Source organism: Sciurus carolinensis, chromosome 7 (genome assembly GCF_902686445.1).
Source record: "Sciurus carolinensis chromosome 7, mSciCar1.2, whole genome shotgun sequence".
NCBI classification, from domain to species: Eukaryota; Metazoa; Chordata; class Mammalia; order Rodentia; family Sciuridae; genus Sciurus; species Sciurus carolinensis.
Genome location: NC_062219.1, coordinates 101125846 through 101143504, shown reverse-complemented (window position 1 = coordinate 101143504; position 17659 = coordinate 101125846). Strand labels below are relative to the sequence as shown.

The 17659-nt window shown below is 35.6% G+C and overlaps 1 protein-coding gene across 2 annotated transcripts in view; it reads left to right on the top strand.

Moving 5' to 3' along the window:
- Fam83b (family with sequence similarity 83 member B) overlaps window positions 1-17355 on the top strand; it is an 80019-nt gene extending 62664 nt beyond the window's left edge. For both annotated transcript variants that reach the window (XM_047559749.1, XM_047559750.1), the window contains exons 3-5: window positions 2144-2308; window positions 2981-3105; window positions 11172-17355. In XM_047559749.1, coding sequence (XP_047415705.1) covers window positions 2144-2308; window positions 2981-3105; window positions 11172-13479 — 2598 coding nt within the window. In that variant the 3' untranslated portion in view covers window positions 13480-17355. The remainder of the gene's footprint in view (window positions 1-2143; window positions 2309-2980; window positions 3106-11171) is intronic.
- The last annotated feature ends 304 nt before the right edge of the window (window positions 17356-17659 follow it).

Here is a 17659-nt window from a genome sequence, read left to right as displayed (position 1 = left end):
TGATGTACCTCACAGAAATAGAGCAAGCAATCATGAAATTCATCTGGAATAATAAGAATCCTAGAATAGCTAAAGCAATCCTTAGCAGGAAGAGTGAAACAGGGGATATTGAAATACCAGAATTCCAACTATACTACAAAGCAATAGTAACAAAAATGGCATGGTATTGGTACCAAAATAGACAGGCAGACCAGTGTACAGAATAGAAGACACAGAGACAAACCCACATAAATACAGTTATCTCATACTAGACAAAGGTACCAAAAACATACTTGGAGAAAAGTAGCCTATTCAACAAATGGTGCTGGGAAAACTGAAAATCCATATGCAGAAAAATGAAATTAAAATCCCTATCTCTCACCCTGCACAAAACTCAACTCAAAATGCATCAAGGCACAATTCCTTAACATCTACCTGTCCTTTAAAACCAGAAGGACCTCCAACTGTTGATCCTGTCCCCATTTCTCTGCCTCTCACAGTCATAACATCTTCCTTCCTCTTTACTTCCAGCTCAAATCCCACAGTTAGCCATTGCAGCCTCTCTACCTTATGCATATCTTCAATTCCTCTGTCCTTTCTCAATTTGTTATACTATATGGCAGGACCACAGCCATAGTTAAATCCAACTCTCTGGTTACTCCATGCCTACAAGTTTAGAGAATAAGTCACAATCATTATGTACTGGTCCCAGTTTGTCACCTGGTGAGTCCTTATGCTAACCAGCAACCAGACTCTATTTTCTTAGTCTATTTCCTTTCCTACCCTTCTAGATGACTTCTTAGTATCCTTTCTTCAGACCTCTAAAATGTCTTCCTAATGCCTCACTCTCAGTTGAGGGCCTCATTTTCCACTACACACAGAAAATCTAATTTCCTCAGTGTCTCTACCACATTCTGTCTCCCACCAGCAACTGAAAGTTTGTATGTGGCCTTTAGATTTCGTGTAAGAGATGATCCTTTGTTGGTCTGTGCAGTAGATGCCATAATTCCTTTACTTTTGGCCTACCTTCTATCCCTCATTGCCCAGTCATACTCAAAGACCTTATTCCAGAAACTCTCCCCTTTCCACCTCCCCACTCGCCTTCCTTGCATCATTACTTTTTGCTTTTTACTGGAACATTTTAGTAACATACGGCTATCATTTCTCTCACCTTAAAGCAAAACAAGTGCAACTTCTCTCGACTTAACTTGACCTGCAGTACTGCTCCATTTCTCTGTTTCCTGTTGTAGCCAAATTACGAAAGCATAGTTGTCTGTTGCAGTAATATCCGGTGTCTGTCCTCGAGTTCTCTTCCAAACACCATCCTTTAAGGCTTTTGTTCTTACTTCTTCACTAAATCTGAACGTGGTCTAGCAGTTGGACTTGGCACTCTTTAGGAACACCCTCCTCCTTGATACTTTGCTTGGATTTCAGGATGCCCTCTCTGTTGCCTTCTCTTATATTAGACTGTTTTCACTTTGGAGTGTACCAGGATTTATTCCTTGCTCTTCTGTTTATCCTCTCTCCCTTGATGACTGGAATTCAATGATCTCTACACCACTGACATCTCATTTACATCTCTGGTCCAGGCCTCTCTACTCAGCATTCTATTTGGATATCCAGGCCCCCAAATCTCATTTCCTTCTTAATATTGCACCTAAAACTTACTGCGCCTGCGGTCAACTCTGTGAGACCGAGAGTTTCAGAGTCGCCCTGCTTTCCCCCTTCCCCATTTCCTACACCCAGTCCGTTCACAAGTCCTTTAGGCTCAGATGCCCAGCATCACCCATATTTTGCATCACCAACACCACCACCCTGGTTCTCACCATCATCTGCTGCTGCAGTTACCCCAGTTGTCCTGTTTCAAACTCTGCCCCCACCCCTGAAGTCTGTTCTTAACACTATATCCAGAACTGTCCTTTTAAAACATAGACCATTAGGGTAACAATACCATCAGGTATGTTTTTGCTTATTTTTAATGTGTTTTACTTTGTATTTTAGAAAATGGCACACGTTACTATATGCATTTACATGTGTGTATATATATATATATATGTGTGTGTGTGTTTGATTTTTTTTCCATTCTGTGCAGTTTTTACTGAAACTAAGCAACTTCTTAATCTTCATTATGTATCTGAAATTGTTCATATCCTTTCTTTAACAGGTCATTGCATTAGTGATGGATATGTTTACAGATGTGGACATTTTCAAAGAAATAGTGGAGGCATCAACCCGGGGGATATCTGTATACATTTTACTTGACGAGTCCAATTTTAATCATTTTCTAAATATGACTGAAAAGCAGGGTTGTCAGATTCAACGTCTCAGGGTAAGAATTCTGTTTTTTCTCAAGCATTTTTGTGCATCATTTTCATCTCATCCTGTTTAAGTCATGCTAAGATAGATTATTCCAAAAGTAAAAAGAAAAAAAAATGTATGTATACTTAAGGTGATGCAATGATCACAAAAAAGGCCCCTGCTGCTTTTCATAATGTGACTGAAAAGACATCGTCATATTAGCCCTTTTCTCAGTTAACTTTGCTAGGAGGCATCTTTAACGCTTCCGTTTTGCAGGTATAACCTTGAATTCACTGACAAGAGCACTTCTACAATTCAGTATGTATTGCTTGTCAAGATCATTTGGCTTACGGTTTGATGTTTGAAAGGAAGAGAGACTTTAATTTGTTGTTTTATCTTCATGCTACTATAATTCAAAAGGATTTATCACAATAGGATCCTAAGTGATTTATAAAATCATTCTGTATAAATATAAACCACTATCTATCTCTTCTTTAAGCTGTGTTGAAATATATTTTTCAAGTGATTATTTTTCTTGAGTAATTTTTGGGAGATTTCATTTCACACATTTTTTAATGTGTTTTAAAAGTTGAATTCAAGTAAATGTTTTTTGTTATTAAGGTTTTATATTGATATATTTTTGACTTTTCAAAATATCTCCTTTCTAGCCATAATTTAAAATTATATTTACATATAATTCTAGAATATTCGAGTGCGGACCGTAAAAGGCCAAGATTATCTTTCAAAAACGGGGGCAAAATTCCATGGAAAAATGGAACAGAAATTTTTGTTAGTTGACTGCCAGAAAGTGATGTATGGGTCTTACAGGTAAGAACACTGTGTTTGTTTTCAGCATTATCCATCATTTAAATAATTTATTAGTTTCAAATTTCAATACAACCAACTTAGCTCGTTCTTAAAAATAAGAAAAGAACACTTGCATGGAAGATTGGAGATCATGTTTCAGTTTTGGTCCTGCCTCTAAAAGATCTTAAGACTTTAGGCAAATCCTATATTCCCTAGGACTTCAGGTTCTAGAAAATGAGAAGGTTGACTAATACCTTAGGTTCCCTACAGTTCTACAATACTGAAGGCAGTTTTTCTCCCATGAAAACACTGTGTAGCGTAGATTAAGTAACAACTGCTCATAAAAAGAGAAGATCTTTACTGCTTTGAAGAGACTGTTGAATAGATTTTTTCTTGTTTTGGTGTTACTCAGAATCTTATCAAACCAGAACCGCAGCCCCAATCCAGATCAGGCTGATCCAGAGTACAGACACTTGTCAACATTCCCTTTGAAATCCTGGCATCAGTCCTGCAGGAGACACAGGATGAGGCTGTGTGAACAAGCAGATTAAAGTACCTGCAAACATCTATGCAGTGCCAGGTCACCAAGGCAGTGCAGATTCACTATTAAAGATGGGGGAGACCCCAGAAGAGAAGTGGATGTAAATAGGACAGTGGGAGGGGAGTCTGTGGTCTCTTTTCTTAAAAGCTTAAAAGGTCCCCAGGAAAGAAGAAACACACTGAAAGTGATAGCCTTAAGCAAGTCACTTAATTTGGTTGCACTTTGATTTGCTGAGCTATAAATGAGGATATTCATAGAGCTTGCCTCATGACATTGTTATGAGAATTAAATGAGTTAATCTTAGCTATTATTTCAGGACTTTGTTACAACTGTTATTTTCTGCTACCATTCCCTTTAAGCTCAGGCAGTTTCTTCTTGCTCTTGTTAGTCCTGTTTGGAGTTCCATGTGAGCACTTGTTAAGAGCAGAAATTACAATTAATGCTTAAAATTAATGAGTCCTTTTAAAGTCTTATTATATGTGTATATATTTGTTCAGATTCACTTAGTTTTAGAAAGTTTTTAATTGAAATTGTAATTAAAATTGAGAACTTACTTGACTCACAGAATGGTGTTTCTTATTTAAGTTCATCATAATTAATGCTTTGTGTTTTTAATATTTAACTTGACTTTTAAGATTGTCTTCAGTAGTAATTTCACCTCAACTTTGTTTTGCTACCAGTAGGTAATAGGTGCCAAGTGTTTGGATTACTGTTGCTGAGCTACTTTAGATTGATGTGGGGTAAAACAGATAATTGCAATCACCAAAACCAACAGAAGGCAAAACTCTTTGTCTTTCTATCTATATCATAGGTCAGAGGTATAATTGGAAATGAATGTGGAATTCCTAGGAATACAGATAACAATTCACCAAAACTTTTTTCTAACAATTTTATTCTCTTTGTTATTTCAGGTTCATTTTAATTATACATCTTGAAAATTTAGTGGTTGTCCATCATTCTTTTTGTTTTTCATTACTGACTATCATAGATCTTTCTTATTGCTAACAATATTTTCATGGACTCTGTTGGAATAGTTACAAAGCAGTTTGATTAAAAGAAGTATCTCCTATACTTTGAAAACAGCCTTACTCTTTCATATTCTAGTATTGCCATTGTTTTCCTCACAGGCAAATTGAAAAATGGCTTTTTTAATTCAAAATTCTTTGCCATGGGATGTCCTTGGGTTCTAAACTTCCAGCCTTTCTGAACAGGCTGGGAATTTGTATTCCCCATAGTCACACATTTGTCGGGTGACGGCTCACACATTGTGATGACAGTTTTATCAGGAAAACACAACAGGCGTTTTGCTGTAACATGATACTAAGGCTAATGATGAGATAAAACACATACTTAAAGCAATGTGTATAAAGAATATCTTGAATTTGATAACCCATTTGAAATTCTCATATAAAAATCTGAAAGATATTTAGTAAAGCATTTTCCACAAATTGAACCAAGAAAGAATTTTATAAGCTTCTATTTTTTAAATCTTATGATCTCTATGAAAGTTACTTCCCAAAGACACCACTGAAGTTGGTGTCTCTCCAGTGCCATTTTTGATCAGACATGAAAATTATCACATTTGGGATTTATCCCCCAACCAATATACCATCACTACTTAAACTGCATGAATTTTACTCTTTAACGCCCTGCCAGGAACCCAGAGTTTTTAAATCCACTTTTTGGTATGAGAATTCATAGCCACACTTCCAACTTCATGACTAATATATGCCAGTGTGTGTTTAGAGGAGGTGAGACTAGTTTTTTTTTTAAATAAATATTACTAAAAGATGTGTAATACAAAACAGTATTTCTTGTGTTTCATCTGTACTCACTCTTGGTTCTGACCTTTAAATGTAATTATTCAGTTTCTTTAGCTAGTTCTTCTGATTCTTATTACATTCTTTCAATAATGTGAGTGTACTGTTCTTTCTTAATTTATCAATTTCAGTTATTGTCTCTTAGCTTTTCAGAAGAATTGTATTTCTCGTCCATTCGCATCCACTTTCCTTTCTTGTCTCCAGTTTCTCAATATAGTTTTATCACAAGTTTTGCTAAATGAAAAGTCCAGGATTACATTATTAAAATTCTGCCAAAATTGATCATTGCTAAGCTGTGGAGTAATTTATGGTATATGTCATAATAGAGTAAATAATAACCATTTTATTTTTGCTTTTATTCATTGTTCTTGTTTTCTCTCTATCTATTGCTATTTTTTCAGTTGACCATACAGATTTTGCAGCAGGTAAATGACTTTTCCAAGATTTCAGTATCTGACAACTATCTGTGATGTTCAACCTGGCCTAGCTGGTCCTTAAACTAGGAGCACAACTAGAGTCCTCAGATATTCCATATCCCTGGGTGATTTGATCCACAATTTATTAAATCCCATTTTTTTGTTGTTTACATTTCCATGTTCCACTTTTCTCCCAAGTTTGCCCAAGAACATTTTAAACCCCGAAATTTGTAATTCTAGGTGATTTGAAGCTTAGTTTGAGATGAAATTCTTGGCTGAATCATTTTCCTCCAAATTTGGAAGGCATTATAATCAAAGTTACTGTTGAGAAGTCTCAACAATTATTATTCTCATTCTTTTCATGTAAATCTTTTGTTTCTCTTTCTTGAAGTTCTAGGACTTTTTCCTCTCACCCTCATTTTCCTTTTCTAATCTATACCTATTCTCTTTTTTTCCAGTTTATTGAGTATAAAGTTAAGTTGCTGATTTGAGATCTTTCTGCATTTTTAATGTATGCATCCACAGCTTTAACTTCCCTCTTGGAGGTATCCTCACTGCATTCCATAAATTTTAATATGCTTCATTTCCATTTTCATTTGTCTCAGGGTATTTTCTGATTTCTCCTGTGACATTCTTTGACCCATTTGTTGTTCAAACTGTTAATTTACAAATATATGTGGGTTTTTCAGTTTTATTATGCTATTGATTTCTAGTTTTATTCCATTATAATCAGAGAAGTTACTTTGCTTGATTCAAATCTTCTTTACATTGTTAAGACTTGTGTTTGATTTTTATGTGGTCTATTCTGGAAAAGAGTTTATGTCAATGTGAGAAGAATGTATATTCTGGTTTCATTGAGTGTGCTATATGTGTCTGTTATGACCTATTGGTTCATAGTACTGATCAAGATGTCTGTTTCCTTGTTAATCTTCTCTCTTATTCTAACCATTTTTTGAAAGTGGCTATTAAATTTGTAACCACTCAGTTTTGTCAGAGTTTGCTTCTGAGTGATTGATGATAAGGCTGATTTGAAGTTGGGTAGGAAATACTTACTAAAGTTGAACTTTCAACTGATGATTGGCTAGGGTCCTGGCAGTTTTATACAGGGATCCACACATATCAATAAAAATAACTTGTCTGGGGCTGTTCAATGTTTCCTGAGAATAATCTCTTTCCCTGACCATTTAGTAGAAGAGGGCAGAATTTGGAGGTGATGTGATCCCGACCACAGTTGGGATTGCCTTTTCCAATCTGTTTCCAGTATACAGAAACAATCTGTATTCTAGAAACAGACTGGAAAAAGGAAATAAGGATTTGGCAATTCTTGTTTTCAGCTTCAGCTTCATCTCTGCCTTGTGCTGTTTAAAGATCCTGAGTTAATATCTTCTCTGGAACAGTTTCTGCTGAACTAAACCTTAGGTTTCCTGAAAAGGATAGAAGGAATGCTGAAAAGGTAAGGGAAGAGAAAGGAACCTATAGGTCCAACTCTTCCAAATAGAGACTTTATTCAATCCCCATTTCCGTATTTTTGTGACTTTAATAACCTCTTGTCTGTTTTATAATTGAATACCACAGACTGGGTAATTTACAGAGAAATTAAACTATTTCTTACAGTCCTTAAAGCTGTAAGGTGAAAGGTCAAGGGACTGCATCTGGTGAGAGCATTCCCACTAGTGGGAATTTCTGCAGTCTAAGGCAGTGCAGGGTATCACATGGTGTGAAACTTGATATCTTGGGTCTTCTTTTTCTTATAAAACCACTAATTTCATCATGGGCGTCCCACCTTCATGACCTCATCTAATCCTAATTACCTCCAAAAGTTCTGCCTCCACATACATTAGCATATGACTTTGGGGATTAAGTTTCCAACACATGAATTCTGAAGGACACATTCAAACCCTAGCAGTGAACCATATGTGTAGTACCATGTGTAGTACCCATTGCTTCCAACATTGAATCCATAATCACAATAAATTTTGTACTGACCCAAATGGCTTATTCCCATTGGTACTCAACTTGCACAAACTTCTTCTGAATTGTCAGTTACCACTCCTCCTTCAATTTCTCTGCCTCAAAATACATTGACTATTTCCACCAGTTATTGATTCCCTTTGTTGTCTTCCTAGTAGCATAAAGAGAAGAAAAATAAACATGCTTGATAAATCAAATTTAACTTAAACCTTTTAAACTTTCCACTGACATGAACATCTCTGCCTTTTAATCTTCTGTGACATAGAAAATAATAATTATTTATATTTTCATGTGTTTGTTTATAACAAATATTTTAAAGTGTCTATAATATGCCAAGCACCATTCGTAACTTCTGAGAATATAGTCCTCAACAAGGGATACAAAATAAGCTGAGAGAAGTTTTATTTTAGTGAGCAGGGAAAACTGATGATTAACAAAGAGGAAACAAATAATAAAATATCAGATAGTAATAAGGAGGGACTGGAGGAATTAGACCTGGAAAATATAATAAAGTATGATAAGATGGATACTTTTAATAGAGTAGTCACAAGTCAGTCAGTCAGGGACTATCAGAGGGAAGAAAGTATCTTCGAGTAAATAGTAACAACAAAAATCCTAGGGCAGATATCTGGTGGAGCTACTATCTCTGGAGAAAAGGCCAGTATGGTAGGAATATCTTCTACAAGGAGAGAGCTATTTAAGATAGGACAGGGATATAGAAGACCATAGAAGGCATATAGAAGAACATAGAACATAGAAGGTATTCTTTTAGGCCAGGTAAGGAGTTTGGATTTCATTTAAATAAATAGAAAATTGGATGTGGGAATGTGACATGACCCAATTTATATTCTGAGTAGATCACTTCTGCTACTGTTAATTGAAAAATAAGCAACTGAAGAAGAGCCAAATTAGCGGATGACACTTCAGACTAGGGTTATAGGAAACAGGAGAGATCTGTGATAGGTTTGGGAATCAGAGTCAACAGAACCTGTTTATTCCTGTTGGTTCTGGGAAAGAAAGCATTCAGAGGTGGCTCCTGTTTTCTATCTTGATCACCTGAAAGGATGATTGAGCCACTGACTTAAATAATTAAGACTTGGGGAGGAAACAGATTGTGGGAAGAGGAATGTTGAATGAGGATCTGTGGCATCTTAGTTTTATGAAGTCCATTAAAATTGCAAGTTCAGATTGGACCTTAGTTCCAGAGATGAGGAAGAGGTTAGAACTGACAATACAGATCTTCTGGACATTTAGACAATATAGATCACCTAGCATGACAGAAGAACACAGGAATCTGTCCCCAAACTCTGCAAAATGTTCCTTTTCTCCAGATTCTCAGATTTACTTATTAAATATATTAATCGAATGTCTGTCTTCCTATTCCCTGAACTTTTATTACAGTATTCTGATTTACCAAAACTAGAAACTTTTTTCATTTGTCCAATATCTTCTCAGGTTCCTAAACTCGACACCTGGAGGCTGTTTTCACTTTATAACCTGTAGTCATCCTTTGTGGCATGAAAATCTTCTGGTCCTTTCTTTTCTTTTTACTGGGTCAAGTTTTATTCATCATTCCAATTTCTGCTAAAGTTTGGGCTCTTACGTTATTCTAACCACTTTATTCTTCATGGTAACTGTAGTCCCTCATCTTTCAAATCCAAACTACGAGCCATCACTAAACGAAAAGTAATTCTTCAAACATCTCTTTTTACTGTGGATTATCCAATTTCAGAGACAAATCCTAAGCAATCCAACTTTCTGCTTTGCTTTCAAGACATCTTCTGTCTTGCTTTCACAACTGGTTTACAAATTCCTTACCTAACTCCTTTAATCTAACTAAATTAATCTGTTTTCTGTGTTTGACCAAAACGTAGCTATTATTGCTTCCCTTACTTTACCACATCTCCTATTCCACACAAATTGTCTTCCCACATCTTTCATGTCTGAACTTCTGAATATCTAGTCTCTGTCAAAATTTCACTAAGCTCCCACTCTCTCAAGGGATTTCCATATACTTGCTAGCTATTTATTTCATTACTTGGTTTTTCTAACATATTGTATTCAGATCTTCAATCAAATTGAAGCTTGTTTATTCACTTTTGTACCATTTCTTTTAAGTCATTCTGGTGACTCACACATTCACCTAAAAAGCAGCTGGTAAATATTATTAAACTATGCATTCCATCAGCATAACAGATATATAAATTGAGCATGTCAGAATGGCAAGTTTCTTATGTGTTATATTATTGTTTTGTGCATTTTAAATCATTACTCTTCAGATTAAAAAAAAAAGTCTGTGTTTGTTGTTGTTTCCCCTCTATAGATAGTAAGATACTTTAATGTGGAATGTATCTCTGTCTCCTTTCTCTTTTGTATAAACCCCATGTGTCATATAAATTATTCAAAGCATAGCATATTCCCAATGCATTTTTTTTCAGCATAGTGGTTCTTTATATCATCTAGGTTTTCAAAAATCAAATTTAAAATTTGATAGGAAATTTCAAGATAGCTGTCACTTCTAAACTGCAGGAAATTGAAAGTTCCATAAAGTACTATGAAGTCATTACAAACCTTAGTGTCATAGAAATCATATTCTATTTTAAAAGATCCTGATTGGCCTTTTTGAATGGCATGGCTTATGAGGACTATAGTTACTTGTCCTGTGTACACAGTGAAGTATGCCCATTAGTGATTGAGGCAGCTGCCTACAAATCCTGTTTACAGCTCCCTGCAACCTAAATTACACTTGCTGAGTAGGCCACAGAGATAACAGTCTGAAGGCATTGAGACTTTCAAAATACATGCATTAGCACAGGCCCATCTTGCATTATTACATCTTAGAACCATAGGGCTTTGTAGCTATTATTGCTGTCTATGTCCTTATTTTGGACATGAGGAAAGTGAGATCCAAGCTCATGTGGCTATAACTCTGCAGAAGTCAGGCCTCCTAGCTTTTCCTTCAACTCTGACTTTTCTATACCCTGGTAGGATAGTATATGTGAAATATAAGATTGTTTACTCCATAAAATCTTGGTAAGTGAAGATAAAAAAATGCACATCAAGCTTTTCTTTGAACTTCTGGAAAGTAATGTAAGAAACCATGAGTGAATTTAAAACCAGAACTTGAGTTGCTTAATTGCTTTGTTCTTTGAATATGAATATGTGGATAAGGAGACACATATATTACAAGTGTATAATAATTGAAAATATTCTAAATTATGCTAGCCAAGTATAACAAACAAAAGTATTTTTTTGACTATCAAATGATATTGTAGAAGTATAAATTATCATTATTCTTTTAACCTAGCAAATTTACAATTTTATTTTCTTTTCCCCCAGCTACATGTGGTCATTTGAAAAAGCACACCTCAGCATGGTTCAGCTAATCACAGGACAACTTGTTGAGTCCTTTGATGAAGAATTTAGAACCCTCTATGCCAGATCCTGCATCCCCAGTCCATTTGCTCAGGAGGAGTCAGCAAGGGTGAAGCATGGCAAAGCACTCTGGGAGAATGGCACTTACCAGCGATCAGTTTCTTCACTAGCTTCTGTTTCCAGCCAAAGAAACCTCTTTGGTAGACAAGACAAAATTCATAAACTAGATTCTAGTTACTTCAAAAACAGAGGGATATATACCCTAAATGAGCATGACAAATACAGCGTAAGAAATCATGGATACAAACCTCATTTTATTCCAAACTTTAATGGTCCAAATACCATCCGACAGTTTCAACCCAGTCAAATAAATGAAAATTGGAAAAGACATAGTTATGCTGGGGAACAGCCAGAAACAACCCCATACCTGCTGCTTAATAGGGCTCTGAATCGAAACAATAATCCTCCTGGGAATTGGAAGAGGCCTTCAGATAGTCTCAGTGTGGCATCCTCCTCACGGGGAGGCTATACAGGCCACCAGAACACACCTGCCCAGAGTTTTGCTGATCGACTTGCCCAGAGGAAGACAACAAATCTTGCAGAAAGGAATTCAAATGTGCGAAGGTCTTTCAATGGAACAGACAATCACATTCGCTTTTTACAACAACGAATGCCAACCCTGGAGCACACCACCAAATCGTTCCTACGCAACTGGAGAATTGAATCCTACTTAAATGACAATTCAGAAGCCACACCTGATTCAAATGGCTCGGCTTTAGGTGACCGATTTGAGGGCTATGATAGCCCTGAGAATTTGAAAGCCAATGCCCTTTATACCCACTCTCGGCTTCGCTCCTCTTTTGTATTTAAACCAACTCTACCTGAGCAACAAGAAGTTAACAGTTGTACAACCAGCTCCTCAAATTCAACTATCATTGATTCCCAGGGAAGTGACACACCTAAAGAGATCCCAGATACCTCTACAAGTGTACAGCATTTGACAGAAAAACCTTTGCCTGAATCGATCCCCAAGCTCCCGACACAGACAGAGGCACCAAAAGTGCACACCTTGCAGCTTCCTGAAAACCAGTCGCCAGTCTTCAATCAGACTACAAATGCCCACACAGAATCAAACAACTATATATATACAACGTTGTGTGTAAATAAGCAGACAGAAAATCTAAAGAATCAACAAAAAGAGAATCTTCTTAAAAGGCGCAGTTTCCCATTCTTTGACCACTCAAAACCCAATTTAGATCATGGAAATAGTAAGCATTACGTATATAGTACACTTACCAGGAATCGAGTAAGACAACCAGAAAAACCGAAAGAGGATTTGCTGAAAAGTTCTAAGAGCATGCACAATGTGACCCATAACTTGGAGGAGGGGGAGGAGGAAGCCTCTATCAAGAGAGATGCTCCAGGTGGCACCACAACCAAATCGATTTCCATGGCTGCTTTACTTGATGTGAATAAAGAGGAACCCAACAAAGAACTCACATCAAAGAAGGAGGTAAAGGGTTCCCCAAGTTTTTTGAAAAAGGGATCTCAGAAGTTAAGGTCATTACTTAGCCTTACCCCAGAAAAGAAAGAAAATCTATCCAAAAATAAAGCACCTGCATTTTATAGAATGTGCAGTAGCTCTGACACATTAGTATCTGAGGGTGAGGAGAATCAAAAACCAAAGAAATCAGAACCAAAAGTTGATTCATCTCCTAGAAGAAAGCGTTCTTCCTCATCAAATTCTCAAGGGAGCATTCACAAGAGTAAGGAAGATTTAACAGTTAGCTCATCTCAGAGGATGCATTCTCCATCAGATGAAAGTGATAAAGTAATACCTTCCTCAAGTCCTGTTGAAAGAAAGTTCTTGGAGAGGGCAGGAGATGCCTCTGCCCCAAGATTTAACACTGAACAGATCCAATACCGAGATCCAAAGGAGATGAGTGCACCTGTTGCTCCTGAAAGAAGAGCAACCTCTTCTCCAAGGCCAAAGCCCAGTGAGCTTCTACGAACTCATTCAACAGACCGGCGTGTTTACAGTCGATTTGAGCCATTTTGTAAGATCGAGAGCTCTATGCAGCCAACAAGCAGCATTCCAAATACCAGTGTAAATCGCCCAGAAATAAAACCCACAGTGATGGGCAACAGTTATGGCAGGTCCAGCCCAATGCTTAATTACAACACTGGTGTTTACCACTCCTATCAACCAAATGAAAACAAGTTTCGAGGATTTATGCAAAAGTTTGGAAACTTCATCAACAAAAATAAATGAAATAATGTAATTTCAAATAGCTATTGAAATAAAAGTGAATGTAACTATATATACTTATCCAAAGAACACCGTGGACAATTGTTATAGCATGTTATAACAGGTTTCTGTAATGGAAGACCGGTGGGTGTGACTTCATGTTCACCAGTGTAGTAGTGTACAGCAGTTATTCTGTATGATAAAATTAGTTGTGCTTAATTACCCTATGGATGGACTTCTTCTGTAAAAACATGATTTTAAAATTGTAATGGTAGAAAACAAATGTAAACTAAATTGTTTTTTTCAGACTGAAAATCTTAAGTGTTTAAATTAGAAACTTGAGTGAAGAGATGATACATAGATTTGACCATTCATTCTAAAGTCTGTGTTTTTGAAAAAGGAGCATACTACAAAAAGTGATGCTTTATGTCTTTATGATGTTTTCATATGTTCAAAAATACAAGAAAATGTGATAAAGCCTTTTTCATTTTTAATTGTTTAAATTTACAAGAAAACTTGTTATGTTTTATTAATGTTTTATTAACTTTACTGTGGAGCATTGTACAATGGTTTGGGCAAGAAGACTAGCATTTAAACTGTATAGTTCACACTTTTATTCTGCCTAAGTGTTTGCAAAGTTTCAGACTCATGTGTACAACTATACTCATAGGATCCTATTTCCTAATCTTTTAAAAACAATCTTGAATGTACTTCTTTCCAGTTTGGACCCAGGGAGCCTGCATCCCACCTCCCTCACCCCCAACCCCCAATTAATTATCCATCTTTTATCACCATGGCTTATTCAAATTTACAGCAAGCCAGTAACCTAGACTATTTCTCCTACTTTTTATAATGTATATAGACTTCAGAAATATCATCTCTTGCCTAAATTTTTATGTTAAATTAACATAACAGAACTGAGATGTTTTGCTTGAAAAATTATTTGCTTTTTGAAAAATGTGAGCCAAATATTATATGATGGTATAGTGCTTTCACGAGGGTACTATGCCAAAAGTGAGAACAAGGCCTAGTTTTTCCATTACTATAGGACCTGGTTGGTTTTAAGTCTTTCTATATCTCGATTTGATGATGATATTCAGATCATATGATACCGTTTACCTATCCTTAAATTAATGAAATAAAAGCTCCATATTCCTTGCAAACACTTACCTTGGCTTTGCTTTATGCACAAGTATAGAATTTGAGAAGCAGTGGATCATGCCAGAAATGCGAAGTGCTTTTCTAACACTTTAAATGTATTAACATCTTCTAAGTCATTATGAGGGACAGTACATTGTTTTAAAAAAAATCCATGGTTCAGTCAACTATTAATTTCTATATCATTAAAATAATGACAGTATTTAAACACATGAAAAGAAACATGACAGAATAAAATGTGACAGGAGGGAAAATAAAAGCTAACATTTATTTAGAACTTACCTATAGACCAGGTAATGAGCTAGAAACTTGAGTTGACAGCAATGTTTTGTGGGCAACATTATCCTTGATATTATATTCATAGATGATTGATAAGATAATTGAGACTCAGGGAGAGAATGTCCCAAGCCACATAACTAATAAGTAATGACTCTGAACTGTCTGTAACATTCTGCCACAATCACTACCTCCCAGTCAGTTTGGTACCTGCCCTGCCCAATGTGGTAGGATTAAAAAAAAGTTATTTCCTGACTCAACAGTGATCAACCAGGAAAGGTTAAGTTGATTTTCACCAGGTAACACAGACGGACAAGCCTTAAATTGATCACAATAGGTGAGGTTGAGGGATTAAAATGATATTAAGTTCCAAAGATAATCTAGCAGGGTTAGTTTTAATTGCTAAGAAGCTATTGTCTTCTCCTGCCACCAAAAGACCTATGACAGTGAGGACACAGCAAAGGGAGCTAGACTTGAGTTGTGACCTGTAGGCTAGGGGCTGAAGAGGGGTGCATTCAGTCAGGAAGCTTAAAGTGGAATACACTGTCTCATTAAATATTTACAATGACCCTGTGAAGTAAGAATCTCCTTTTACAGAAGACAAAACTGAGCTCTGGAGCGGTTACATGACCTTTCAAGAGTCACATAGCACTGAATTGGCAGAACTGGGGTTTGAGCACAAAGCCTGTATTTTTCATCCTATGCTGGCTGCTCCCCCGCTGTTCTTGAAAAACTGTCTTTTGCTCTTTCTCCTTTTACCAATCATAGAAATATACCAGTAACTGTACAAAAATAGCATTTTATAAATACAAATCCAGAATGTATACTTAGTATTTTTATCATCCACAAAAGAAGGGTTTAAAGCCCCCGTTATAACAAAGGAAACTCCCAAGTACTGCAACATGACTTTTTATTGTTTTGGGAAAATGAGAATCATCAACTCGAAATATTCACACTCCCTAATAAATGAATAGCATAAACATAAAACTTGAGTTTTCATTTATTACAAGAAAGGCACCCAATTTTATTTGCAGAAAGTCCAATTACAAAATAACCTTTGGAATATGTATTTCAAACAAAGGATTCAATGACAATGAGAAATATTAATTATTTTGTTGGTTAATTTTCATAGTTACCTAGAGATTTTATGACCTTCATGGGTTACTGTCAGGTTACCAAAAAAGCATTAGAATTGGAGCTCAGTGGGTGGAAGAGATTATTCATTCTGTTCTTAGCAAAATTCACTCTGATAATTCTGGACCATAGTTCTTTACCCACATTCCAAAGTCCAGAACTCACAGTTCACCAAACTAGATGGACTTCAATTTATCTTCTGTTCTTTGTTGGTACTTGACTGGGCATCTATCAGAGATAAGAGGATAATGAGCTAATTGGCATTAGGCAACTCTGAAATAAAAAGCCCTGAAGTTTACTGCAGTGTGACTTTGGAGCTGAAATGATATAGAGACCAAAACTTCCTGTTTTAAGCAACAGTTGTTGCCGTTTTGTACAGCAACTTACATAATTTCTGGAAACATAGATAGCTTTTAGGCACATTCTTTTAAATAGTTACTGAGCTTTTCATCTTAGTGGAATTGGGGAGTTTAGGATGTTTTATTCCATCCACACTTGACAGGTAATTTAGGCTTTTACACAACAGATTTATTCTCCTTTGCCTTTTTTCTTTGATTGTTTTCCTTCTATTTTTCCCTCCAGAAATACCTGTATGTCAGAATCTGTACATAAAAACCTTCCAAAGTTTCTGAGCTGATAAATTCCCCAGGGTTAAGACAGAGCAAACACATAATACTTCAGAAAAATTAATCAGTGTTTTAGTTTTATACAGACACTAGCCAAATTTATGGATGTAATAATTTCAAGCAATATATTTTCTCCTTTCTTCCCCATATGATTATTATTGGAAAGATAATGTCATTTAGATGTACTTTGATATTAAAGTTTGATAAGGCAATTTTGACACCAATAGTATAAGCAGAAACTCAAGAAAAATGGGTATAAATTCTTGATAGTTGACTTCAAAATAGTGTGAATACACTTGCATCCTGAACACTTATGTACTTCTATTATAATGGAGATGCTACAGTTGTGACATGGTGTCTTGAGATATGGGTTCATGTTGTAGGTCTACACTTGTAGAAGCCAGTATCTTTTTTAGCCAAGATGACATCTAGTGCAATCTAGGTAAACAACAAAAGAGATTGAATTTAACTTTACTCAATACCTATCCTTATATAACTACTATTCCACAGATATTTGGTTTAGTAAATATCTGTTGATTCTTAATATGCATATAACTAAGGGATATAAAGTAGAATTATTATTTTATGTTAATATATCTGTGACTTATTTGTGATGTTTAAAAAATTATAATGTTCAGTTTGGTTCTTCAATTCTTAAAACCAAAAAAGAGGACACAATAAAACAAAGAGCTTGTTATCTTTTTATATACATACAATGTTACAAAGAAGTATTCTTCCAAATTAACTTTTGTTTTTAGATCAATAAATGAATACTAAGTAATTTTGTACAAACATCAATGCATTCTCAGGTTGTTTTTTTTTTAACCTATATACCCTGGATGTCTCCTTTCAAGTACACTCATTTAGTAAATATAATCAGTAATTTAGATTGTTATACATTTTAAAATGTCTCCATGAACTTTAAAATCTTCTCCAAAACACTTTAGATTAGCAACTGCATTTCATATAATTATTTATCTATATTTGGTATTCAGTGACAATACTCTACC